The sequence below is a fragment of the Lissotriton helveticus genome, chromosome 4_1, assembly GCF_964261635.1.
Source record: "Lissotriton helveticus chromosome 4_1, aLisHel1.1, whole genome shotgun sequence".
Classification (NCBI taxonomy): Eukaryota; Metazoa; Chordata; class Amphibia; order Caudata; family Salamandridae; genus Lissotriton; species Lissotriton helveticus.
Window position 1 is genome coordinate 1072577203 of NC_136063.1, and position 27621 is coordinate 1072604823.

At 45.7% G+C, this 27621-nt stretch overlaps 1 protein-coding gene across 1 annotated transcript in view; it reads left to right on the forward strand.

Moving 5' to 3' along the window:
- Positions 1 to 27621, forward strand: part of DNAH5 (dynein axonemal heavy chain 5) — a 5174212-nt gene that overhangs the window by 5100704 nt on the left and 45887 nt on the right. The window contains exon 78 of the mRNA XM_078687662.1: positions 25327 to 25558. Coding sequence (XP_078543788.1) covers positions 25327 to 25558 — 232 coding nt within the window. The remainder of the gene's footprint in view (positions 1 to 25326; positions 25559 to 27621) is intronic.

The following is a 27621-nucleotide window of genomic DNA, read 5'->3' on the forward strand; positions in this document are numbered from 1 at the left end:
GTCAGGTTCAAACATTGGAGAGCAAGATACAGGCCATACAGGACTGGGCTCCTCCAACTACCCAGACACAAGTCAGAGCCTTCTTGGGCCTGACTGGGTATTACAGGAAATTTGTAAAGAACTATGGGTCCATTGTGACACCATTGAATGATCTGAGATCCAAGAAGATGCCCAAAAAGGTTCAGTGGACAGTTAGCTGTCAAAAGGCATTTGATGACCTGAAGAAGGCCATGTGCTCTGCACCTATCCTGAAAAGTCCGGACTACTCCAAAGAGTTCATTGTCCAAACAGATGCTTCTGAGTTGGGGGTGGTAGCTGTGCTTTCACAACTTAATGTAGATGGTCAAGACCAGCCCAATGCTTTTATTAGCAGAAGGCTGACCCCTAGAGAGAAACGTTGGTCAGCCATTGAGAGGGAGGCCTTTGCTGTGGTTTGCGCCCTGAAGAAGTTGAGACCATACTTGTTTGGCACTCACTTCCTAATTCAGACAGACCATAAGCCCCTCTTGTGGCTTAATCAGATGAAGGGTTAAAATCCCAAACTACTCAGGTGGTCCTTTTCCCTACAGGGGATGGACTTTACAGTGGAGCACAGACCAGGGACTGACCATGGCAATGCAGATGGTCTCTCCAGGTACTCCCACTTAGAACATGAAGACTTATCTGGTCAAGGTTAAGTTTAATGTCCCTGCGTTTGGGTGGGGGGGGGGGCGTTGTGTAGGGGAGTAGGGTCAACTTTCCTATGGTCACCCCAATTTTTGCTTTTTGCTTCACTGGTTTTCGACTTAATGTGGCTGTGGGCCTGCTAATCAGACCCACAGCCTGCTGTTCTCTCTCTAAATTCACATCCATGTACTTTAGGTACATCACCAATTTGGTACTGGACACCTTATCAGCCCCTGTACAGTGCACTATAGGTGGGTAAAAAAAGGGAGAGTCCCTGTAAAGGGTAGCAGACAGGGATAGCTGTGGCTGGAACTCAGGGGGAATGCTTTTGACCTATAACTGCTGATTTAGCAAACATAAGTATCAAACACAAGAGTATGCAGTACACTGTGACTAAAACAAATGATGAAGAAAAAATTTATAAAAATATGAAGAATTTATTCATGAGTACCTCCCACTTGGGTTACAATCTATTACAAAGTTAAAACTTTCTTCCAATACCATTCCGGATAGTACCACATATAAGAAATACACAATTAAAACAAGATATACAATAAAAAAGGTCTTAACAAAAGGTCGACGCGGCGTTTCGGTGTCACTTTATCTTGGCACCTTCATCAGGACATTTAAGACTTTTGGACTTTGTATCTAAGAATAAATAACAGTATTTTAGTGTACTCACAATTATGTCTCTGAATACAATTATTTGAACGTGTTCTTACAGCCCACAGATTGCACACTCTAATGGTCACTCCCCTGGTTCCCAGAGACTTTATAACTATTTTGCCTCAGATCAACTTGTTTACGGTTAATCCTTTAGTGTACAATGAACAACTATCTCACAGACAGTATTGTATTAAAGATGCAATTCTGGTCAATATACCTGGAAATTACGGTTGAAGCAGCTTTTCAATTGCTGTCCGTTTAGCGTACTTTCTATGGTGATTCTAACGAATATCTATGGATCAGACGTCCTACTGCACACCAGTCAACTAAAAAAACATAAATACAGTACAGTGCACTATAGGTGCCCAGGGCATAGGTGCATCCAAGGCCTACCAGGGGCTGCAGCATATCTTTTGCCACCCCTGGCTGGCCATTTAAATCGACACAACTGGCTGATCACTCAGCTGGGGCAAGGTGGTGTAATCACCCATTGCTTAGATATAGTATACCTATATCTAAACCTATATCTGGACACATATATACCTATGTCACTCCTATGGAAGGCCTTAACAATCCTGGAGGCAGAGTGCTTGGTTTTATGTGAGATGGTGCTCTAGCATGAGCTGAGCCTGTCTGCAGAGGTCGGAACCATTTCCTTACTGCTGTTCCAGGGTATTGCCATACCATATACTCTTAATTGCATTATAATCCTCGCAGTTATTGTTAACTTTGGTTTGGCTTTATCAAAACATGTCGTGTAAGGTGTCATACACTTTGGAATACTACCCCCTCGCCAGTTCTGGCGACGGGGGTAGCATTCCACCCTTCTAGAGGGAGAAGACATGTTACTTTACTTAAAACGCAGTTAATCCTAACCAGAGCCTCATCATCACAAAATGGATGCTTCTGCCCCGACACAAGTCTGGCCTCCTGCTGCTGACCAAAACCTGGCATGGGAGGCTTGGACAAAGAGTTTCCTGTCACAGGGAGGTGCTACACCACCCCTGACAGGAGATAGTGGATTGGAGCAGGGAGGGTTGAAAGAAACTAGACACTGCCTGGGGCACATAAGGTGTCCCATGCAAAATCCAGTCAAACCGGTTCTGGGGCACTCCAGCCCCAGCTCTGGCACAAAACTGGACAAGGGGAAAGGGGAGTAACCAACCACTTCGTGGGTCCCACCCATAGGAGGGACCTAGCAGGTAATCCAGCCCCTTGATTTGGAATAAAGGTAGGAGCTGTGCCAATGCCCCTCAGATTATCCTGACTGAAACTTTGATACATAACTCTGGACCCTTCGACATCCCACTCGACGTGGAAGACTGAAGAATCTCCCTTGTGGTCAAGGAATGACCAACCTGTGCAAACACGCACCATCCAGCGCCCAACAGTTTGCTTTGTTGCAGTTCCTGCCGGAACTCGAGCAACAGAGATCAACAAGACCCAGCTTCCCTGACTTCCAGCTGCCCGATCCACAGTCCCAGCGAATCTGAGACCCGTGGATGCGACGTGAAGCGTGGAGCCGGCCATCTTGGAAAAACTACGAAGTGCTGACCGTGCAGCTCCCGATGCTCCCTCAAAGCTGTGCATTGGGGTTTGAGAAGCCCCAGTCCCGAGCAGCTTTTGCACTGAAGTTCTCCCCTCCCCACTCACCCAGTGCTCTTGGGGCCCTTTTGCATTTTTTTGCTCGACGCATTGGTCCGGTCACTTGCCCGTTGGCTAGCGGCCCCAGTACCGACAAACCTTTGAATTTGCTCTGCTAGTCTGGTTGCTCCAGACTGGCCCTCGCTCCCCTGAAAAGGAGCAACCCCTCTGACCTTGCTTGTCCGAGAAAAAGCAATCTTCCAATCCTGCATGGGTTGCACTTGCCAAGGCTTGTTAACTCCGATCCGGAAGCCGACACTGCCGACAGCGAGAGCCTTCGTGGGACAGCTCGTGATTCACTCCAGGTTATCCTCGGTGCCCCAGAGTCCACGTGGCAGCGGAGACAAGCTTCTCAACAACCACCTGATTGCGCCCGACATCGCCTGGTTCCTTCCTGGTTCCTTCCTGGTTCCTTCCTGGTCACTGGCTAGTGACCCAGACTCGGTACGCTCTGCTTTCAGGTACTCTACATCTTCTATCCACCCTTGGATCCAACCGGACTCTTCTCTCCTGGCCGCCTGCAGCATCTTCATCTCTAGGCTCCATAGATCTACACGACGAAACCAAACACACTTTGGCACCTATGCACCCGCTTCCTGTGGGTGAGGTAACTCATGAACGCTCCTGTATTGGTTTACACCTCTAGTGTCCTAGTTTAAAGTGTGGTAATTCTATTCCAGTCGGAAGACTCCTTAAACTGTAACTCAATAACTTTTACGGATCATTGACTTTGCATTGGTGCATGCTTGTGCTTTTAGCGCTGCACCCAAATCCCGCGGGCTACTCCCGTCCTAACTGCTGTTAGTCCAGTGTAGTCCCAGTGATTCCCAAGGCCTCAGGCCTTACCACTGTTCGTAAAGTGATACTTATACCACTTTTTTGATATATGGTTTGAGTGGCCACCGGCCTCATCCATAATTGTGCAACTTTCATATGTTAAACTGTGCTTTTGTTTAAACGCTTGGGCTTCTATAATCATAAAGAGTACAGGGGATTATTCTAGTAATAAATACATATATTTTTATAATATATAACTTGTGTGGTGTCCTTTCATTTGATATTACAGGATTGCATATGGTAAAACAGCTGGCTGCACATGCCCTCTTGAGTTTAGCCTGAAGGCTGCTTAGTCCATGCTACCACTAGGGTAGCTTGTCTTTTAAGGTTGACTTACAACCACCACCATAAGGGATTGTTTGGACTGATACAAGGTGCCCCCAGAATTGGAGACATCATACATCAGGCCAACTTCTCACAGTTGGCAAATACAGGGCACTGAAGCTTTTCATCATCCATGCCTCATCCCGAATCATATGTTGTTTTTGAACTCGACTATTTCACAAACCAATTGCTTGGGATTGGCTACGTCTAAAAAATTAAATGCTCCTTCTCCTCCTGATCTGGGAGAATACCCAACATGGTCCAATCACACCGATATGTCAATTGATGAATTACAGTCCTTGTTACTAAATTCCTCTTTTAATATTTCCAGGTTGAATCCCCATGGTTGGTTATTATGGCAAAAAAGTTCAGATTCATGCCAACATCGTTTTCTGGGTCTGACCCCTGGCTTTACACAGGTTAGAGTGCATCACCGTTTTGAGGCCGCCCATTCTGTTACTACCTATTCTGTAGGCAAGTTATGTCAGAACTGGCTTAAACATTCCACTTTAGCATCAGTTAAAGTTTATTTGTCTAAACTATCTGATGATGTTGATTTGAATGACTTTGTTAAAGGTCCTGTAGGAGACAGGTCAAAAAGATGGGTATATGTTGTTTACAACGAAGTTTGGAAACTGTCTCAAATTGAAGCTGCTTCTAGATTACGGGCTATCAATCAAGCCAATTTAGAAAAAGTGCTTGCAGTTGTTGACAATAGCATTAATACCCTTTGTTCCCAAATTTATACATTAGATAATATTGTTTCATCTGTTGTTGATGTTGTTCAAGATGAAGTGTCTGTTTTGTACCATGGTCAAAATCAATTACGTTCCATTATGCAGTTTGTGTGGACTTTGCAAACTTTAAAGGCTGGTAAAGAGCCTTGGAACTATATGACCACATCCTCTCTATTTTTACTGTTTAATTTGACTGATAAACAGCAATTTATGTCAATGAAGGATGCTACATATTCCCTTTTGCATATTGAAAAGTTGGAACCTTAACCTTTTTCTGTTGCCGAAAGGAATTCAGCTGTATGGCTAATTCATGGGTTGATAACGCTTCCTTTTCCCCTGTTTACATTCAGTTTGTGCATGAAACATTATGCCATAGGCAGATATGAACCATTGGGTAGTGCATATCTCCATGAAGTGTGGTCTCTGCCATTTACCTATAGGTCCCTGAGGGAGGGTAAAGAGGTTTACTTAAAAGGAGAAGAGAGCACTTCTACACCTGACCATTCACTGGTTTGCAAGAACATACAATTGTACAGCTCGTGCAATTCGAATACTCTGAATTTAGCATGCATTTTAAAGGGAAATTCAGTCCCGGCTATAACACCAACTTTCACGTTACTGGCTAACTGTAGCTATTTGCTTTTAAATAATGAAGATTGCTATGGTATGCTGGCAGGAACGTGAGTGCACAAATCCACTACAAATAAGACAAACTTATACACAGTATCAGAATAGAAAGGACCGCAGTGATCTAAATAAGCACACCCAAGTGGTTTATTAGATTTGTACCGCTGTGTCTGTGGTGGACACACAGCAGTCGAATGTTTAATCTGCTGGCAAATGTCACAAGTAAGGACATATTCACAGGTCTGTTTGTACAAACCAAGCCACCAGTAACGTTGCTGTAGGATAGATACAGTCGCTGAAACGCTATCTTGAGCCGAGGCCATGCCCTTGTGAGCGGCTGTTATCAAGGTTTGCCTGAAGTCCGCGTTGAGAATCAATGAAAACCAACAAAAGAGCGACATAAACATAAATGAAAAACTAAGAGCAGTCAAGTAATTTCTGCCACCTAAACAAAAGGAGGAATACGTAGGAGAAAAGAAAACAGAAAGTAGTGCAGTTAAAGGTGATAAAAAAGAACCCTCAGGCACCAACTAGAAGTCGGATGCCAGTTGTCTTCATTGGGTTCTTGCATAGAAAAGTGATATGGTAACCACAGGTGCTTGAAGAAGTGAATCTAAAAGGAGTGTGGACTACTCCCAAGATCAGAAAATGATTTTAATAGAGGGGTAGTTCTAACTCCATTAAAAACATTAGTGAAGCGGACATACATTTGGTCATGTTAATTCAAACCAGGAAGTCCGATACAAAAAAACAACAATGGTCGACATGACATGTTTCTGCTATAAGGAGCTATAAATAAGCTCAGATTTCATCAGGACCAAACAAGAAAAACGAAACAAAAGACTCGCTTGGTGGTTGGTGTACACTAAGGCACAAAAACCAACTATAGCGAGACAACACACATACAAACTTGTATGTAGTCACGGCACAGGTACTTCCTCGTGCGTCCTCCCCAGGTCGTGAGAGATATGATTTCTGAAATATATCAATAGATATAGAAAAGAAAAACAATGGATAAACTGCAGAACAGTATCACTTTCTGAACTTAAAATAGCAAAAAACGCAGTGTGTTAATGATATTAATAATGCCAAACTGCGACATTTCATCACTGTTTTGTTTGGTGTCATTAAGATTATCTCAAAAATGGAACATTTGTTCCACTGTAATCAAAGAAAAATTATTTCAAAGATATGACCAAAATAACTACATTATTAGTATAACTACGCCAGAAGTGCAAAACCTATTTTAGGCTAACGTGCTCTCTCTTAGTACACGAAGCAAGAGTGAATTGTCTATATCAGGCACATAAAAGTTTCAACAAGTGTCCGTATTGAAATAAATATATTAACAAGAGTTAACAATAAAAACACCTTCATACAGGAAGTAGGTTTGGACCAAAGACTCACTCGTTATATTTAGAAATAGAGCCTCATGGGCGCATGGTAGGGGGCAATTCTTCACGCCCGGGTCATCTGTGGAGCAAAAAACGGGCAGGGGAAATAATGTTAATCAACTCTATCGTCTGCTCCCAAGCGCGTTATTTAAGAGCTTTAATTAACTTGACCATCGGCACCAAAGTATTAAGAGGTCAAACAAAAACAAACACAAAGGCGGAAAAAGCCAAAATAGACTTACTTTCTCCCTGGCGACTCCCCTCTGAGCAACCTATAAACGTCCAAAGCCACGGCCCGAAAACAAGCAGAGAAACGGAAAAGACGTTGTACAAATGCACGTCAATTCCGATCACGTGGTTAGCTGGTGACTCGGTTGTTTAAAGGGACCGCGTAAGTAATTGAACCTGCCTGTTTGTTAATAATAACAAAGCAGCTCGTTAGTGCTCGGGATGTTTTTCCCATGCCGTTATGTCAACAAAGTGACAGCCAGGAGTGCAGCATGTGTATCCCTGGGCCACTAGCGATGGAAATAAAATTACTCGGCACAGGTTTTCAATGATTTGGCAGAACACAGATAGCTCTGCTAATCCTAATAAAAGACAGACTACCTGTGGTAGCCAAATATGCTAAAGAGAAGAGGCAGATCCGACCCCTGTTTTATTAAGAGATTAATATCGTAGACTAAGATCATAAGCTACGATTTAAGCTCTAAGGATCCAAGATGTAAAATATGAGCATTAAAGTGAAATGTACACCAAATTATTGTTTTTTAGATTTAGAATAAATGCAGGGATGACTGCAGGGACCAAATAGGGATAAAAAGGTTTTAACCTGTTCGAATCTTCAAAAAAAGGTATGTAGTTTCATTACCTAACACAGAGCGTATAAATCTAAAGACAAGGTTTAGTTCTAACCATGTCAGGTTTAGTAACAAGGTTTTGGGATGCTACCATGACAGGTTTAGTCAGACGGTTACAGGGTGCTCCCACCATGTACCGAGGGAAAATAGTTAGATTAGATCAATTTGGTGTAAAAGTTTTGAACCACTTTATTGGGGCAGAAAGCAGCAACCGTGTAAATGTAACACCAGTACATAAAAACATAATTGTATCGCAAAGTAGGAGGATTACCGACGCATAACTGTAATCCATGGTATTTCATCATTTAGTCCACGTATATGCGTCGAGAGCCGGTAAATCCATCTTTGTTCCTTTTCAAAAATGGAATGTTCACTGGTTAAATTCAGTTGCTCTATTATTGTCCACCTAATGTCATTTGGACAATGCCCTTGTTCCAAAAAATGAGTAGTTAATTTGGTAGTGCTCTTACGGCACCTGACATTACTAGGGTGTTACCAGATAAATAACATTGCTGGAGTTGCAATTAGTGTGTCCTCTGAGGTGCCAGAGTTTGCCATCTGGTAGGTCAACAGTCTTGGTTGCTCTGGTAAGATGGCAAACGCTACACCCTCCGCAAGGGAAATGACCATTCACGGGTGGTAGACCGCGTTGGGAATCAACCTGTCACCAAAGTCGTTAATTCTCACATAGGGAACTTTATCAGGACTTAAATGATAAGAGTATCTAGAAGGGAAACCTCTAGGGTAATTACCTACCTTCCCTGTTGAAGCAATGGCTGCCAAGATGTCATTATCAATCTTACTTTTGGAACGTGTAACTGCTGCTACTACACAAGTTGCCACTGCTTCTTTGCTGCTTCATCAGCAAGACTGTTACAAACAGCGTGTACTCCTACGCGCTGGTGACCAAGAGTATGAATTACATTCACGAGAGGCAGACGCTCTTTAAGTTCTGCGACTCGAACCCAAAGCATTCTGTGTTTGATTGTGCTACCTTTGGAATCTTGATATTCATTCTGAGTCCAAAAGAATAAATTGTTATTGAAAGACTGACCACAGTAGGACGAGTCACTTACAATTAGAGTAGTCACACGAGGATCAGCAAACTCCAGTGGAAGCACCAGAACACATAGCTCTGCCAACTGGGCGGTAGTGCCCCCTAATGGCTGTGGGGCATGATCATCACCCGTGCCTGACCCTAAGGTGGCTGCCACTGATCCCATCTCGTGAAGGGGGAAGCCTTGTGGCTGAATCCAATCATCCCCCCACAAGGTCCTGGGCCACAGATCCTTTGGGAAAGGAGCTAAAAGGTACGACTGGGAGGTTCTGGAACCACTGGAGGAACACTGGGTTCACCCAGGAATCAGGGACTGCATCTATGCCACACTGACCTTTTTGCCAGCTTTGTTGTGGCGAGGCAGGAGGCGACGGTGGAGGCAAGATGGCGCCGTAGCCACTCTTCAGAAGGTTTCCCTGAACCGACGCAGGAAGCATTGCTATCGAATGCATATCAACCCCACAGTAAGTCTTAGCTTCCCAGTAATTCCGGGATGGGTGCTGCCAATTGATCTTTGACGATGTCCCCGGACTGAAACCCTGAACATTATACACACCACAGAGACGGATCAACATGGACAATGACCGGTGGAACTTTGATGGAACTTTTCGATGGACCTTTGACGATGCCCCCTGGGCGGATACCAAAACTGTTTGTACTCACCTCGGTGCACGAGCAACCTTGGCCGATGCCCGGTGGAGCTGCCATATGCAGCTATAGAGGAGTCTGGCCCTTGTTTTACACCCTTGGCCGTCACCTACCAAGCTGGCCATCTGACATGGTCTTCCTCGTTTCAACATTGTGTCTCCTTCTCTCCTCCACCTCCCTCCGTGATTCTTTGATTTAATTGATGTAACTATGTAACCTGTAACTCGCTGATCCTCATGTAAAGCGCTCTGATACCTCCGGGTCTAGCCAGCGCGATACAAAACTTCTCAAATAAAATAAAATAAATAAATCATCTTTGTGCACTTATACTTATAGCCAAACTTGCCCATCATGTATAATGGGGGCTAATTCTGGGCAACAAGACCTTGGTATGTCTCAACTAATTCATCAGGGAAGCTCTAGCAATCCAGATTTGACCGCTCCTAGTACATCTCAAAAAGCCTTGTTAGTGTACTGCCAACATCACTATCCAAATGCTTCCAGTGGCCACACATTACGTTGTCATGCTGGTGGGCGTGCCACCTGTGAGGAAGAGTACAGAGGAAAATTTCAATCAACTTAAAAATAATTTAGTTTACTGGTTGGCAACCAGGGCAAATGCTTGTTATACTCCCACGCAGGTGCTGGCAGAAGAAATTATAATGGTTCGCAAGGTGGGCTGGATAGGTCAAACTCAGAAAATGGTACTGGGTGATTGCATGCTAAAGAACTTTAACAATTCTTTGCACTGGAGGTGGAGCTTTTGGCCATAAGATTACGATGAGAGGGGGAAACGTGGGGAATCCCGATAGCGGATACAATACACTGCGTATCATTATACGCAGATGATCTTCTGATTTATGTTCGGGACGTAACGGGCGATCTAACCCCGATATGGGCAGCATTGCAGGAATTTGGGGAGACCTCAGGTCTCAGAGTCAACTGGGAAAAATCAACGATTTACCCACTCGGCCTCAGGACATTGTGATAGGCACTCAGACATTGACGTGGAGAGAAGCGGCCCCCAGATACCTGGGAGTGTGACTATATCATTGCCCGGAGGACCTCTACGAGGGTAACCATCACACCCCCCCGCTACGTCACCCTTCCGGTGCCATAAATCATGCTCAGGTACCGGCCGCGCAGCGGGCGTGACGATTGCGCGCCGAAGGCGCGCATAAGGCAAGCTCGTCTGCGCTCGTCCGCGCCGAGGACGGGCCCAGGGCCCCCCTTCCTGATACATCATTGCCATGCCTAAGCCTGAATACGTCAAGATGCACTTATACATTCTCTCAACTCCTGAAACTCAGGTATGTGTTAAACACGCCTCACGCCCCACCTCAACTTGAATACACAAACCCCACCATAGGACCGCACAAATGTCCGATGTGTATAGAATATATCTCTACCCCCCTCTCGACTGCCCCGCGGCAAGTGTCAGCAGCACTAATAAATGCACGATCTCTTCCTAAACATAAAGTAGAAATATCCGACTTTATCGATACACATAAATTGGATCTTCTATTTATCACGGAGACATGGAGCGACGAATCCTCCGGCCCAGATTTTAGCGCTGCCACTCCTACTAATTACTGTGTATGTAGACTGGATAGATCTAAAAAAAAGGGTGGAGGTATAGCTATCATCTATAAAGACCACCTTACAATCACAATGGCAGAAGTAAAACACCCTGAGTGCGAGGCGTCTCTTTTCACCATTGGCCTTTCAGGCAAAACATCCTTCAAGGGCATCTTAATTTACCGCCCCCCCGGTTCTAGATCGAAATTTCTTACGAACTTAGGCAATTTAATCGAGGCTTCGGTAGGATCCCCCCATTTTACATTTTTAGGAGATTTCAATTTCCACCTTGAAGCTTTCAATGATCCGGACACATCACTCCTAATTAATGACCTAGAAGCAGCCGGGTTTCTGCAAATGGTAAAAGAACCCACCCATCAAGCGGGTCACACCTTAGATGGGCTATTCATCAGCAACCCGCATATCTCCGTCACCCAGGTAATTCCCCTAATCTGGACGGACCATGCAGCTGTTTGCTTCTCTATTAACATCAACTCCACCAAACTTCCTGCCACATCCCCGACTCCAGTCTCCTTTAGAGATTGGAAACATATCAACCTTGACCAGCTAGCAGAACTGATGTATGATATTACCACCCCAAATGAACAGGATCCCGCATTAGCGTCCTCCAACTTTCTGAGCAATCTAAACATAGCCTGTACCAAATTAGCTCCGATTAAAACCTCTCACCGCAGGAGAAAATTCCCCTCAGCACAGTGGTTCACGGAACCCTTAAGAATACAGAGACAATATTGCAGGAACTTGGAAAGGCAGTGGCGCCGTAATTTTAGCCCTGCCGACAAAATGACATATAAAAGTGCCCTCTCCAACTATAAAAAGCAAATTGCATCAGAAAAAAGTCTTTACTACACATCTCAAATCAACCAGGCAAAAAGCTCGGTAGGAGAACTATTTCAGGTTGTCACTCGTCTGTCCAACCCCCCGGCCCCACGTTTAGAAGGATCTCAGGCCCTTTCAGATTCTTTGGCCAAATTCTTCGAGGAGAAGGTGAGTTCCATCTTTTCGACCTTCTCTCACTCCTCCCCACCTCCTCTCCTTAAGGTACCCCCTATCAACAACTCACCAAACTTTGTAGGTTTCGAACCGACCACCCAGGAACATATTCAACATCTTGTGGCCTGTACTAAATCGGGTTCTCCTCTTGACCCGTGTCCGTCAGCGATCCTGAATCGCATCCCGGAAGCTATTGCTCCTGCCCTAACCACAATCTGCAATGCAATGTTCCTAACAGGCACATATCCATCGGTTTGGAAGGAGGCTATTATTAAGCCACTTTTAAAAAAGCCCTCCTTAGACCCTCTTCTTCCCGCCAGCTATATACCTATTGCCTGTCTCCCCTTCCCAGCAAAGATTTTCGAAAAAATCATGAATACGCAACTTTCGAAATTCATCAACGACAATAACCTACTGGATGATACCCAATTTGGGTTCAGACAAGGGCACGGAACGGAGACAGCGCTGCTCAAAGCAGCAGACGAGATAAGGACTACAATGGATAAGGGAGGATCGGCGGTTCTAATACTTCTGGATCTCTCCGCAGCTTTCGACACGGTTGATCATGTCACCTTGATCGACCGTGTCTCGGCATTAGGAATTAAAAACAAAGCCAAAGAACTCCTTGTCTCGTTCTTGGCCAACCGTCCTCAGACAGTTAAGATGGGCAATTACACGTCCCAGACCTTTTTTCTCCCCTGCGGAGTACCACAGGGCTCCTCGCTAAGCCCGACACTTTTCAATATTTATGTCTCGGACTTGGCGAGGGTCATAAAATCCTACGGAATTGCCCTAACTACGTATGCTGATGACACTCAGCTGGTGTTATCGGTATACAAAGACGGTACCTCAGTCGCGGCAAATTTCCAAGAGGGAATGCTGGCAATAAGTTCCTGGATGTCATCTAACTGCTTGAAATTAAACTCTGACAAGACAGAGGTGATGACATTCGGGAACTTGCAACCCACCTGGTCCCCCCAGTGGTGGCCACCTCAGATGGGAGCACCTCCCCAACCGGTAGTCAAGGTACATAACTTGGGAGTCATATTTGACAACAAGATGACCTTTCTCCAACATGCTAACTCGGTGGTATCTTCAGCCTTTTTTATCCTAAAAAGGATTAAAAAACTACTTCCATACCTTCCCCCATCTGCGGGCAAAAGTTTAATCAGCACACTGGTGTTCTCAAGAACAGACTACTGCAACTCCCTCCTACTGAACGCCCAAGAAAAGGTCCTCAATAGACTACAGATGGTACAAAATGCCGCAGCCAGGATTCTACTATCCATCCCCAAATTTACATCCACTTCCCCCTATATCAGACAGTTGCACTGGCTCCCTGTTAGGAGCCGGATTAAATTCAAAGCTTTATGCATAGCCTATAAGGCCATCAATAATTCAGGCCCACTATTTCTAAAAAAAGCTTTTTCCCCGCCAGAGCATTTAAGAATCTTACGCTCTTCCTCAGCCCACTTGCTGAAAGTTCCACGCACAAGAAGGACCAACTGGGGAGACAGATGTTTCACCATATCAACAGCCAAACTCTGGAACACGTTACCTTTCCAGATCAAAACCGCTCCCACGCTTCTGAATTTCAGAAAGAAACTTAAGACGTGGCTGTTTTCAGCATAAATTACCATTTTCTCCACAAGAGAGAGTTCTGTAAAATCAGCGCCGAGACACCCGTAAGCGTATTTGCGCGCTTTAAAATCGCATAAATAAATAAATAAAATAAATCGCAAAGTGCTGGCAGGCCTACGATCAGCGGTGGGCTTATGGAAGACACTACCTTTGGCGCCCATCGAGCGTGTAACCATAGCAAAAATGATAATGGCTCCCAGAATGTTATATTACTTCACGAATCTTCCAGTGGTCCCACCACGATCCTTCTTCCGGGACATGGACGCGCTGCTCACAGCGCTGATCTGGGGAGATGGCCGTCATAGAGTAGCACTACGCACGTTATATCTACCCACGACTTGCAGAGGTTTGGGAGCCTCCTACTTTGAGTCATATTTCCTCGCAGTGCAAGTTCAGTGGTTGTCTCACTGGACAGCAGAGAGGCACATAGGAGAAACAATCACTGTGGCTGGCAGGCTACCCCTTCCCGCTATCAGAAGAATGTTATTGCCGGGCACCATGCCTGTCCGCACACATCGGTTGCAGGTTTCCATAGATCGCAAATGCATGATACGAGTACACCGAATGTCGAAGGGGCGACTGCTGTACTCTCCATTGCTTCCCCTAGTGGGATTTCCCCAAAAGGAAGAATATTATCCCGCGAGAGCCCTGCAGGTGTGGACCAATCATGATGTGACAGAGGTGGAAGCTCTGTTCCATGAGGGGCAACTGAAGACATATGCTCAGATGGTTGAATGGTATGAACTCCCGCAGGGGCAATTTCTAATGCATAGGCAACTCTTAGACAGCGGTCGCCAATGTTGGGACCTGCGGGATGGGGAACCCCCAAAACATCCAGTGCTACACATATTACTAATGGAAGCAGGTAGACACTTAGTAACGTGGCACTACAAGGCAATTCGGGAACTGACTAACGTCTCCCTGGACGGATTGTGACAGTCATGGGAAAATGATGTGGGTCGAGCATTCCATGATAAAGAGTGGAACCAGGCCTTGGAATACCCTAAAAAGGTTTCCAGAAATGCATGATTCAAAAACATACAGTTTAATATCTCACGCCGGATATACTGCACCGCTACTATCCGGATACACAATTCACATGCCCCCGTTGTCAGGCGCTAGAGGCAAACTTTAGGCACATGTTCTGGGATTGCCCCTCCAAACAACAATATTGGGACAAGGTACACCGCACGCTTCAAACAACGGTAAACCTTCTGCACATAACCACATGGGAAGCATGCGCCTTAGGGGGTTTCTGGAAAAAGAAGTCTGAAAAATTGCAATGGCGATTCACGTCCCTAGCCATCCTCCTGGAGAAAAGAAACATAGCCATGCACTGGAGAGCTCCTACAGGACCACCGGAGGCAGCTTGGGTAGGGGTGGTAAACAAATGGGGGGCAGCAGAGGAGGAGACTTTGAGAGAGGAAGAAGTGAAAGGTACACGCAAACACCCAATCTCTATGGAGTGGGTGCAATTATTAATTCAAGCAAGAGACGACAGCAGGGGAGACACCGGAGATGACACAGCCCCCACCCTGCGACCCTTCTCAACCCCCCCAGGTCACAAGCGCCAATACCGATCGAGTGATACCCAGGTGGGAGGATTGAATGGGATAGGCAGATGATACCACTGGGACTGTTGTCTATCCCCATAGCAGCTCCTTTTCCCCTCCCCCGAGTTACCCACGACTCACCCCTCAGACCAGTAGCCAGCTCACGCATCACCCATCACTACCACTCGCCCTTGCCCGCCCCTTGTGTTCCCCCTCCCCTCCGTTTATGGGAGACGTTTCTTCCCATGGTTTACAGTTAAGTTTCTAACGGCGGTTTGGAAGCCGACTTATTCATAAGAGTATCAATGATCAGACACATAGCAAGGGATAGCACAAACAGACAGAGAGGAGGAAGCTACACCAGTCCTCACCATCATGTTGCCCAAGGGACAAGACACAACAGGACACATCATCGCATAACGGGACAAACCAGTTATAGATCTATGGGTGATGATATGTAACCGTACTTGGAGGAATAGAACCTAAATGGAAATGTTGCTCTGTAAGTATCGCTGATGTTCAACAATTGCATACGTAATGATTTAACTGGGATAAGTCTGAAGTCCCACATGAAAATGTGTAATGTAAAACCTAATAAAAAGATTTAAACAAAAAAAAATAAAGAACTTTAACAATCCTGTGTAGGCGGGTTACATTTTTCACGCTCTAGAATCAAAAGGCGGATTAATGGATTGTATAACTGTTCCTCCTCTGGGTTTCTTTAACCCGCCTAAAAATTCTGATAGTGGGGTCACGAGAGATTGGAATTTGCAACAGGGAAAGTCTTGTCGTGGGCCAACAAACTCTTATGTTTTATTGGACGCTACTGCTTTACCTTTAAGTACACGTTTTCTACCTCTGAGTGAGCTTGATGATCCAGACTGACTGGACCCTATATCCATCACAGATATCCAGAATTATGTTATTCCGAATCAGGAACCTGTCATTATAACCCAAGACTGCATTAGGGTTCTCAGTTGGAATATTGCTAGGGTCCAGACCAAACTCACAGATGTTGATTGGCTGGGTATGCTGAAGAATGTTAACTTTATTTGTTTATGTGAAACTTGGGACACTGAGGGTTGCCTTTATCTTGATGCTTTTTCCTCACACTCAGTCCTAGCTACCCGCTCCTCAAGTGGGCAGGCCAGTGGCGGCCTTAAACCCTAGGTAAACTGCATTATAATTGTATAGTAGAGGTTATAACAATATAACAATAAAACAATCTTGGGCACCCTTTAAATATTCCCTAGTAAACGCAGGTTGCTCTTTATTTATTTTTATAATGCAGTTACATTGAAAAATGAAACAGAGACTATTGTCCGTCTTAAAACATTTATTGATGACTTTTTTTTATTCTGAACCCCCTTTTACTATACTACTGGTGAATTCGGAACAAGTTCTGCAACCCCAATATGACGTTGAATATGCAAAATACAGAGCTGAATGTGCAGAATCAGGCATCATTTTGAATATCTATGGCAGCAGCCAAGTAATGCAACAAAACATGAGAAATAAAATGCCATATAATGAAGGATACCAACAAAACACTGTGGGGCATATTCACAAGGAGCTATCCCCAAATTAACAGCACTTTAGCACAGCCAAAGTCATGATAAATTTACCCACCATTCACAAGCTGGTGCAGCAGACATCGTCAGAATTCCCGCGATAATAGGCCCAAAACCTAACAACACGGCGGACACCACAAACTAATGCTAATGAGATGCAGAGTAGGTGTTCCCGTGCAGAAACACACAAAAAAACACCACCACCACAACGAAGTGACAGATCCGCGTAGCAAAGCCAAAACAGGCGATAAGCCGTGGCAGCCGCAGGTATTTAACACTTGCCTCAAGCAGGTGTAAAGACGGAAGACTACCTGCAGAAGGCAACGGAGGCCCGCACACAGCCATACCCAAAGAACAAACAACGCCATGGAGCTACTCATCATGCAGCTCTGAGCCCCAACAGGGCCACAACACCCACCACCACTGCCCCCCCCGGACCCGCACCCCCACCCCCCGGACCACCACAGAGGCAGCGCAGAGTAAGACAGCGGACCTACCGAAAATACACCACTCTCACAGACCTGAAGCCCGAGGATGTCATTGCCCACTACAGGCTCAAAAGGACAACTATTCACCGCATCATGACCCACATCGCCCACAAGCTGACGGTCCCAATACAGCAGAGAACCAACATCCCTCCGCAACAAAGCTGCTGGCTGTGCTGCACCTGTTGGCCTCTGGTACCTTCCAACCAACAACTGCCAGAGTCGGAGGGGTCACACAGCCAGCCCTATCCAAGTTCATCACACCTGTCCTGGATGCCATCCTCAGCTTCATACCCCAGTACCTTCACTTCCCCAACACTGCCCAGGAACAGCTGGAGACAAAGCAAGGCTCCTAAGCCATTGCCGGATTCCCGGCCATGATGGAGCGAGGTGGAAAAACAAAATTTTGTATACCCCTCGTGAAGTCACTTACTCATAACAATAAAATGAAATAATTGTGTGGTTTTGAAAATGAATCAACATAGAATAGAATGCACACACACAAGTACACGGGGAAAACTAATTTGCCCATGTTGCAAACTATAATCGACTAACTAAGTGATGTTGTTGCGTCCAAAATTAATGCAGCAGCTATAAACTAACCAAAAGCGGCATGAATGTGCTTTCTGTTTGTTTATTTGTGGCAAAACATGAAGACTGGTGAGCAAATCACATATATTTTTTGCTTTATTTGTTAGGTAATAACTAACTGGGATACCTTAGTAAGGGAGAAGGTAAACAGAAGGGTTATAATTCAACAATTAACGTTTAATTGTGTTTATTTCTATAATAGTTCCCGTTCAGGCCCATGCGGCCTAGAATAAAATGGACGTTCCTGTGACTCTGAGATTGAAGCACTGTACACATGCACAGGGGTGAAAGGAATTGTAGGCGAGCCCGAGATGCCTGTGCCTGTACCGAATGGGTCAAGAACAGCGTGCCCTGAAAGTCCAGCTGAGTGCCAGCAAAATGGACATCCGTGCTGAGAAACGTGGGAAAGAAACTAAAACTTACTAGTTAAAGGAAATGAGCGAAGCGGATATAATAAGGACAAAGACCATTTTCATTGAGCTAAACTTGCAGAAATTAAACAATAAGATGATGAGGTTATGCTCATCCACCCCTTGGATTGACCAATCAAAACTGTTAAAGGCACTGATAGTTACTTTTGTAGATAGTTTAAGTAGGGAAAAAAGGGTATAAAAGAGTGTGTCCGGGCTTAAGAAGAAACTCTCTTCTTCGATTTCCATCTGTGTATCCTGACAAGCTGCCGGAATGCTGAATTTTCCTGAGGCGTAAAGAACTTGAATTTTTCTGAACTTTAACTTTACTTGAATGAGTACGGAGTCTTTAGATGAGGTCATTAGCTAGAGAAAATAGGGAAATGAACTTTGGGAACTATTATTGTCTTTGCTAATAGTCGTGTCCTATTAATTCAATAATAATGTGCTTATTTTCTGAGCTTTGAATTAAAATGAAATATAAATGTATGAGTTAAAATTCTTTCTTTTCCTTAAATCTATTTTGTATTAAACGAATAAATACAGGTCATGCTAGAAGATTCGCTTTGAATAAAAATTAGATAAATGAAGAATTAAGCTGGTCTTGTTCATCCATAGCCTAATTTTTTACTAGCAGATCCATTGACAAATAATGGTGGTGTGTCTGAATAAATTATCTTGTTGATAAAACCATGGTAAAACAATTTAAACTGCATATATACATATTATAAATATTTAGTTTAATTTAGACACTCCGCTATGATCCAGCAGCTCTCCTTTGATTTTCACCAATCCATGAAGTAGAGAAAAAGTGTGTATAAGTGACTTACAGTGTTATGGGCCCCACTGATGAGTAAATGCATGAATAAATACTTCAGGGAAAGGTGATGAGGTTCTAGAAGTTATTTCCGGAGTAGCGCTGCATCAGCCGTGTTGGAGGCAATCGACTGCACACATGTCCCACTTGTGCCCCCTGCGGATACTGCACACCACTACTGCAACAGAAAGCACACACATTCCATCAATGATCAAGCAATATTGGACAACTGGGGACTCTTCAACAATGTTGTCACCAACTACGACATTGGTGCCAACTACCCAGGCAGTGTGCACGATTCCTTCATCTTCCGACAGTCCATCATCAACCAGCGCTTCCAGGATGGCACATATGGAACGGGACTGCTCGTTGGTAAGTACCAAGTCAACACACCACAAATCCCAATGTCTCCACAGCACAATGCACAACTGTGGGAAGACATACATGACCAAACCATAATCAGCATGTACAACTACACAACCACCTGCCAGACACAACCACACCACTCCATGGTCATACTGGCCTACCCCTGCACCCAAAAGAGACATTTCATGGCACCACAACCACACAACAGTTGAACTTGTGGAGTTGGGTAATGCAGCCATCACACATTTGAGGCACTGCTCTGCCCACATGACCCTACCCCAGTCTCCCGCAGGTCAGCGTCCTTTGGCGGTGGACCCATTTTGCCCGCTGTGCATCCGGGACCACTAGCTCTGTACAAATCATGTCATCCCCCCTTGTAGTTCTAACATTGCATTTCTGGGTGCCTGTTGGTGCAGTTTCCAGCATCAGCTACTCCCTGCGGGCTGGCTTACACTCACCCCACACACAGCCAGCACAGGCGTCACTGGATTGGTGGACCTACCATCACATTCGGCCGAACCAAGTATTGACTCTTTTCTCCCTGCACTGTCACAGGTGATCAAGGATATGCACTCTGCCCTTCCGAGATCTGTACACACCTACCCTGAGGCAGTACAATGCGGCCACATATGCACCTGGGGCATCGTGGAACGCACATTTGGTGTGTTGAAGTCACGTTTCAGGTGCCTGGACGGCACAGGCGGGAAGCTCCTGTATAGCCCGGACATCGTGTGCATGCTGATCGTTGCATGTTGTGTGTTGCACAACATCTGTGTTCACACCAGGGCCCCATGGATCCTAGTCCCAGAGGTACCGGAGGATGATGGTGGTGATGGGGCAAGTGGGCCACATCCCACTGAAGCAGCAGCATGAATGGCCAATAGGAAAACCATCATTGACACTTACTTCTCACTAGCATTTCACAATGTGGCCGTCCATGGCAATCAAGCAACATTAGTAAATGTTCATATGCACTGCATGTGTGAATAAAACATATTTGCAGGTTTCAGCTTGTACTTGTACATTTTAATGTTACTTTTCCCTGCAATTTCAAATGTGATTTGCCAGGTCATGCACATTTGCGGAATCAGTTGTGTCCTATATTCAAATGTGGTGGGGGTGCTGTTTGTACCGGGATATTGTCAATGTCGAGGTGCACTCCTGCCTATGTGTGTATGCTGAATGGTGGGTGTGTCGCTCGTGCGCCTCAGTATTTGTCTGCCACTGGTCTCTTTCATGCAGTGTGCCTGTTGGTTCTGTTCTTCCACAGTGCTCGGTAGTTGTGGTCTACATGTAGTCCTCTGCAGTTGGCCAGGGTGTATCTGTGGTACTCCACTGTTGGATTTTGTTCTGTGGCTTTTAAAGTATGCTGTTCTTGTGCTTTTTCCCGTGTGTGTATTGCTGCCCTCGCGCTGGTTGTCACTGTTTTCTTATCGCACTTTTGCCCATCGCATATTTTTTTGCGTTGGGGTTTGTATTGTTATCTCCGTCAAGGTGGTTGTGTCGCGGGCACTGGCCGCGGTGTCGGCAGACTATCGCATGCTACCGCCGTGTTGGGAATTCCACGTTGTCACTGAGTTGCTTTCCCGTGATTGGCTGCGATGTTGAAAATTGCGTTACGCTACTCTTGCGGTAGTTATCACACGTTATTGTGAATATACCCCCCTGATTTTAAATGATGAAATGACTGGGAGTAGCTCACAATGATGGTGCCGGGGGGGGGGGGGTTCTTGCTTGGTACAGTTCTGGAGCTAGACCAGAGTTGCCCATAAATTGATGGGTAAGTCAATGCCCATTTAATTTCTGATTGATACAGGGGCTACCCAATTTACAGTTCGTTCTGTGGAAGTACAAACCTACCCCTCTCAGAAAGAAATCCATGGAGTAGGAATCAGCTATGAACAATTGTGAATCATGTTACGGCAGATGTTATAGTAAAAACAATATAGCTAAAGAATAAACACAGTTTATATTCTATGATTGGAGTCCTTTAAATTTACTTGAAATGGACCGTCTCTGTAAGATGAATTTGCAGGAAATATTGCACAACAGGGGCTCTATTACAGAGAGTGCCCCTGAGGCACAACTGGCATGTGCGCCCGCTTTGTGTGCCCCCCGGTGTTCTTTGGTATTACAGAAAGGGACACAGACACTTATGTGACCACTTCTGTAATACATATAGTGCTGGCGGACATGTAGCGCCAACGCTATCATTAGAGGGCGTGCCCTCATTTTCATGGAGGTATGGCCACGTGCAAATGAGAAAATCAGTTTGCTCCTGCGCCGTATTATGGATGTGGGTGCAGCGACCAACATTCCTTTAGGAGGCACACTGAATGTGCACCAAAAAAAGGTGGTACACTTTTAGTGCGTCTTCTAAAGGGAGCCCTCTTGAGGGGAGAAGGGTGGTCTCATGGATCCTCCAGACGTCCCCATGCAGGCAGGTGCAGTCACTCACTCCTCTTGAAAATGTAATTTGTTGCATGTTTGCAGTCCTGAGGAAGCCTTTGTTAAGGTGAAATGCATTGGTTGCACTTTTGCTTTCAGATGAAGAACCTGAATAAAAGACAAATACATTTGAAAAGTATCTACTACCCTTACTTTGGATTGAGCCTTTGTGCTCACATGTTTGGTTGTTGCCTCTCATTCTAGTTTGAATATCTTGTGTCATATAGTGAGAGTGAGGTGCCATTGTGTGAGTAGTTGGTAAGCATTCTTTTTGTGTCACACACATATTGAAGACTTCACAGCCCTTTGTCAGCTAGACATCCAAGTATCAGCAGGGATATGTGTCTCCTATGAGGGTTTAGCTCTAAGATGTACTAGTAGAGCCACAAAAACGCCACTGCGGCAGACATTGTTAGTGAAGAGGGACTCGAGGCAAGACTTTTCCCTGCACAAGTGTCCCCAAAACATATGTCTCTCCCACCCAGTGTAAGGCTTGTGTGAGTGTAAAAGCATCTATTCTGGTGAGTTGGAAGTAATTGGTCAAGTCACCCCTGCCCTGGGGTCCCCATTGGTATAAAACTCCCTCAGGAAAGAGGGGTACACTTGGTTCAAGGATTGAAAACCAGGAACTGTAATTCCTGAGGAGAAAATATGGGTTGTTAATCAGTAGGATGAAAGGGAATGGGTGGGAAGGAGATGCTTTCTCCAGAGAGGGATTGCCAGTGTTCCAGTAGTCATCATTGTAGGGAGGGGTCTAGGAATCCATCCAAGTCTTGTCATATAGCCACAGCAGATGCCTAAATGCATCCAGGGAAAATGTCTGTTCCACCTGTACCCAGGGTTTGCCATCTGGGTTGTAATTCCAGTTTAGTGGCGGGCAAATCTATACCACTCAGGATTAGGTCCCTATGTATGGGAAGCCAAAACAGCCATCTGTCATAGGCCGTGAGAGGTTCAAGAACAGCACTTGGCGGGGATTTGCCCTGCCGTAGAAATTCAGCATCTGTTTCCTGATGTGCATTAACATTTGTCTAGGTATTTTTAGGGGAAGCGTCTGTAGGACTTAAATCAAGCGGGCATAAAACTTATATTTAGGCTGTTTAATCTACCCATTTAGGAAATTTCCAGTTTGCCCTTTTGGAATAGGTCTTTGAAAAGGGCAGTGATCAAAGGGCAAATGATGCTGTCATAGAAGGACAGGGTCAGTAGGACCACACCCAAGTAAGTATTGAATAGCCACCCTGTTCCATGAAAAACCATTATGTTAAAGAGGTGCACACATCTCCTCCTGTGGTTCTGCTACCCATGTACCCTGCGATGTAGAGCAGTAAATTTCGAAGCCTGAGACCAAGGAGAAGCAGTCTAGCTCTGCCAGTAAAGCAGGGACTGTTATATTGAGGTTAGTCATAAAACAAAGGATATTATCCATGAACAGTGCTACTTTGTGTTCTCTGGTTCCCACTGGCAGTCCCTGAATATTAGAGTAATGTGTGATATTGGTGATGAGTGGTTTTATCGCCTGTTGAACACCAGCAGGGAGAGGGGACACCCCTGCCTCATTCTCATGTAAGGGGGACCTCTGCCATGTAGCCCCCATTGTTTTTAAGTTTGGCAATTGTTTGTTTGAAGTTCACTAGTATGAATGTCTTCATTTTTGGCCTTAATAGACTCCTGGCGAGGAGTTTCGATGGGTAGGGCCAATCCACTGTGTCGAAGGCCTTCTCCGTATCGAGAGATAGGAGGGGCATTGTTTGGTTTCATCTCTCCGCAGTCTCAATCAAAGTGACAGCCAATCGGGTATTATCACTGGCTTGGCCATTTTTGATGATGACAGATTGGCATGGAGAAGCCAGTTGGGGCCACACTTGATGTAGACATTGGACTAGTATGGATGTGAACATTTTAAGATCAAATTGCAAGCTAACCAAATTGCCTTCTATCAATTGCACCTGCTCAGATTAGAGAAACAGTGTTCAGTTTCTTGTTTTCACCCACATAGATGTTAGTAATGTACTACTGTCAATCGTTCCCAAATCCTTTAATGTTTCTCTTTGAGTTGCACTTGATGGGCCCGATTCACAGAACTAACTTAAGACAAAATCCTAAACTTACTACTTTTGGTATTCACAGAAGTTAGGATTTTGTCTTAAGTTTGTCTTAAGACAGACTTAAGTTAGGATTTTGTCTTAAGTCTGTCTTAAGTCTGTCTTAAGACAAACTTAAGACAAAATCCTAACTTCTGTGAATACCAAAAGTAGTAAGTTTAGGATTTTGTCTTAAGTTAGTTCTGTGAATCGGGTCCGATGTGTCCACCAGGCTTGATAAAGGAGCCACGAGAACCATATCACATCCGTCCTAAAGTAACTCCACTGGCTTGCTCTCAAGACAAGGATCAACTTCAGCACTTCGTACATAACCTACAAAACCAGCCATAAGGGATTACCATCATACCTGAAGGTGAAACTGAAACTCACCCGTAGTAAAGAAATACAAGTAACTGAGGAAGACCAATCCTCGAAATCCCCATATCCCAAAATGTCCAAAACTTCCAAACAGACCTTCTTATGCTTTCCCACAAGACTTTGAAACACCATTCCTGACCACATCAGATGCAACCCAGAACTGTTAGACTTCTGTAAAGATCTAATATCTTACTGCATCAAACTATACTTATTAGATCAATCCTGTGTTTGCTATATTAGCCATCACTCACTATTTATTTGTCTTTTTCCTATTTGGTACATGCAAGATGATAATATTTCTAGATCAGCTTTGTTATCTTTTATGTAAAGTGCACCTCTACCCTGTGGCTAGGTCGGCTACAGATAAAGATAAAATCAGAGCGCTATTAGCCAAGCTACAAACATTGGTCTTCATCCTCGGGTGGACAGAAGGCAGTTTTGCAGTGAGCTTTAGCATGCCATTGGATACTGCCCACAATTGCCATACTTGTTTCTGTCTACAGATGTTGGTCAGTAAAAAGCAGATTTGCTAGGTGATCTGCTTAACATAGCATAAAGAGAAAGTCAGTAGTTTCACTGCAACATACTCCATGCATATGCCATAAATGTAGTGATGGCGATAGCACTCATTGTTTACACCTTTGACTTTGAATCAATCTCTACTTTCTTTGATGTATTTTGTAGCATCCCAGGGCATTACTTTATTGATTAATAAACCATTCAATAGAGTTCCATGCAGTTGATATGTTATAATTAATAGTGCTTTGGAAACTCGTAGTTGACAAAGGCAGTAAAGGGAAGCATTGTAACATGCTTGATATGGTGCAGTGTAACAAAAATCACAACAAAACACATGTTCTATTACATTTAATAAAATTCTGTATTTCTATCCTTCGAAGTTTTAATAAATGTTGTATTTGTTTTTCATAGGAGATTACCCGTGCTAACAAAGGATGGGCATTGGACAGTGTAGTGCTGTGTAATGAAGTCACCAAGTGGATGAAAGATGACATTACTCTACCTCCAGCCAGGGGTGTCTATGTATATGGGCTGTACTTAGAAGGAGCTGGCTGGGACAAAAGGAATTTGAAGTTTATTGAATGCAAACCTAAAGTGCTTTTTGAGATGATGCCTGTTATCAGGATTTATGCTGAGAACAACAGTAAGTCATTCCACAATGTTATTTTATTTATTTATTTACTTCAGTAGTGAATTCACAGAGTCTCTACAAAAGCACATTCAACCCATATAATATATATCTACATATATATATTTTTATGTGATCAAGGCCCTTGACGGGCTGAAATGCGTCATGGCTGTAGAGGTCGGTGAGCAATAAAGTAATTCTTGCTGCGCTATTTCGTGGGTTGTGCTCCGTTTTCTGGAAAGGAATCCATGGTGTTTGACGGAGTTTCCGCTGATATATTTTTATATATAAATATATGTATCTGAAAGAGACACGTTAGTGATAGATTCCTTACCTTAGAATATCCAGAGGCGTCAGACTGGATCTGGAAAATTTTGCGTAGTAATACCCCTGCGCGCCGGCAGGCGTTGTCCGCGAGATCGCATCCGTCGTCGGCGTCGTTAGCGCCGGAATGACGTCGTCGGAGTACTTAGACGCCGCCCATGCGTGCTGACGTCAGTTCTTCTTTTTTCCGCGCCAGCTAGCGCAGATCCGGAGAAGCTCTACCCCTTAGTCATTTTTTGACTAAACCTTTTTGATCTTGTGATCATTTCTCTACTTGAGTCTTTGACTCCGACGGTGCCGGTAGGGATGCCCGGGTTTAAACCCTGTTCCAAGTGCGACCGACTAATGTCGGTTACCGACCCCCATTGCCGGTGCCTCAAGTGTTTAGGCCTCGACCACGACGACCGCACCTGCTCCGAGTGCCGGGCCCTGACGTCTAAAGCTAGGCGGGAGCGGTCCCGCAAGCGACTTGAGCTCCGGCAGTCGGCCCCGCGCCGCTCCAGGTCCCGGTCCCACAGGAGGTCGAGGGACCAGTCATGGGGTCGGAGTCCTCACAGCTCCGTGAGTGGACATCGGTCGTCAGATCCAAGTCCAAGACGCATGAGAGGTCGGAGAGACGTCATTGTTCCTCAGACCCTCCCCGACGCTCGCGCGATGCGGCCAGGGGTTCGGGTGACACCACCCACGTGGGTCCGACGGAGTTGCGGACGTGGCCGCCTGCCCCACACCTTTGGGTCCCTGGGCATGATGCGACGCCAGAGGAGGTCGAGCGGTACATCATGGCCATGAGGTCCCTCCCTCCTCAGCCGGGTTCCGTGGCGCCTCCGGGCCCAACAGCCCTGGCTGGAGGGCCTAGCGGGTCGGGTGCTTCGGCTCCGACGCCGTCGGGTGCTTCGGCCCCGGTGCCGCTGGCGACTTCGGTCCCGGCGACGCAGGCCCTCACTGGATCCGCTTCCAGATCTGGGTCATCGCCGTTCGACCTCAACCGGTGCCGGCCCTGCGGGTGTCGCCCCCGGCGCCCACTATGGACGCTGTCCCCGATCCTATCCTCGGTCCGGTTCTGGCGCCGGAGCGGCGCCGCTGGGCGCCGCTCCCGACGGCCTTTGGAGATTTCTATTTCCACGAACCGGCCCCGTCTGTTGACCCTGATCTGCAGGAGATGGGTGACGAGGGTGATTGGGAGGGGCCAGTGGACCCTCTGGCACAAGAATGCCAGTCTCATCAGGACTGGACATATGAGCTTGGGAGGCCAGTGGACTTGACACTTCGCCAGACACTGGATTTGTCTCCCCTCCCACCGTGGCTATGGAGGAGGGGGCTGCTTACAGTGTAGTGTTGACGCGGGCGGCCAAGGCCTTACACCTTGAGCTCCCCGTCGCGGCCGTGAGGACTAACCTCCTCACTGAGTTCCTTAAACAGCAGGCAAGCTCCACTGAGCCTCTGCTGCCGTTTAAATAGGCCTTGTGTGACGTTCTTGTGGGCACTTGGTCCGAGCCCGCCACAGGTCAGCCTGTGGATAGGAACGTGACCAGATGCTACTGCCCGGCCCCGGGTGACCCTTGCTTTTTGTCCAGCCATCCCACCCCCGAGAGTCTGGTCATCCAGGCCTCCACTTCCCAGACCGCATTCCCGGTGGCTCCACCCGATCGGGAATCCAAGAGGTATGAACAATTCGGGAAGAAGGTGCGCCAAAGGTAAGCCCGTCTACGCCCGTCCGCGCCTGGACCGCGCCCTGTGCCAGACCCCCTGGTCCT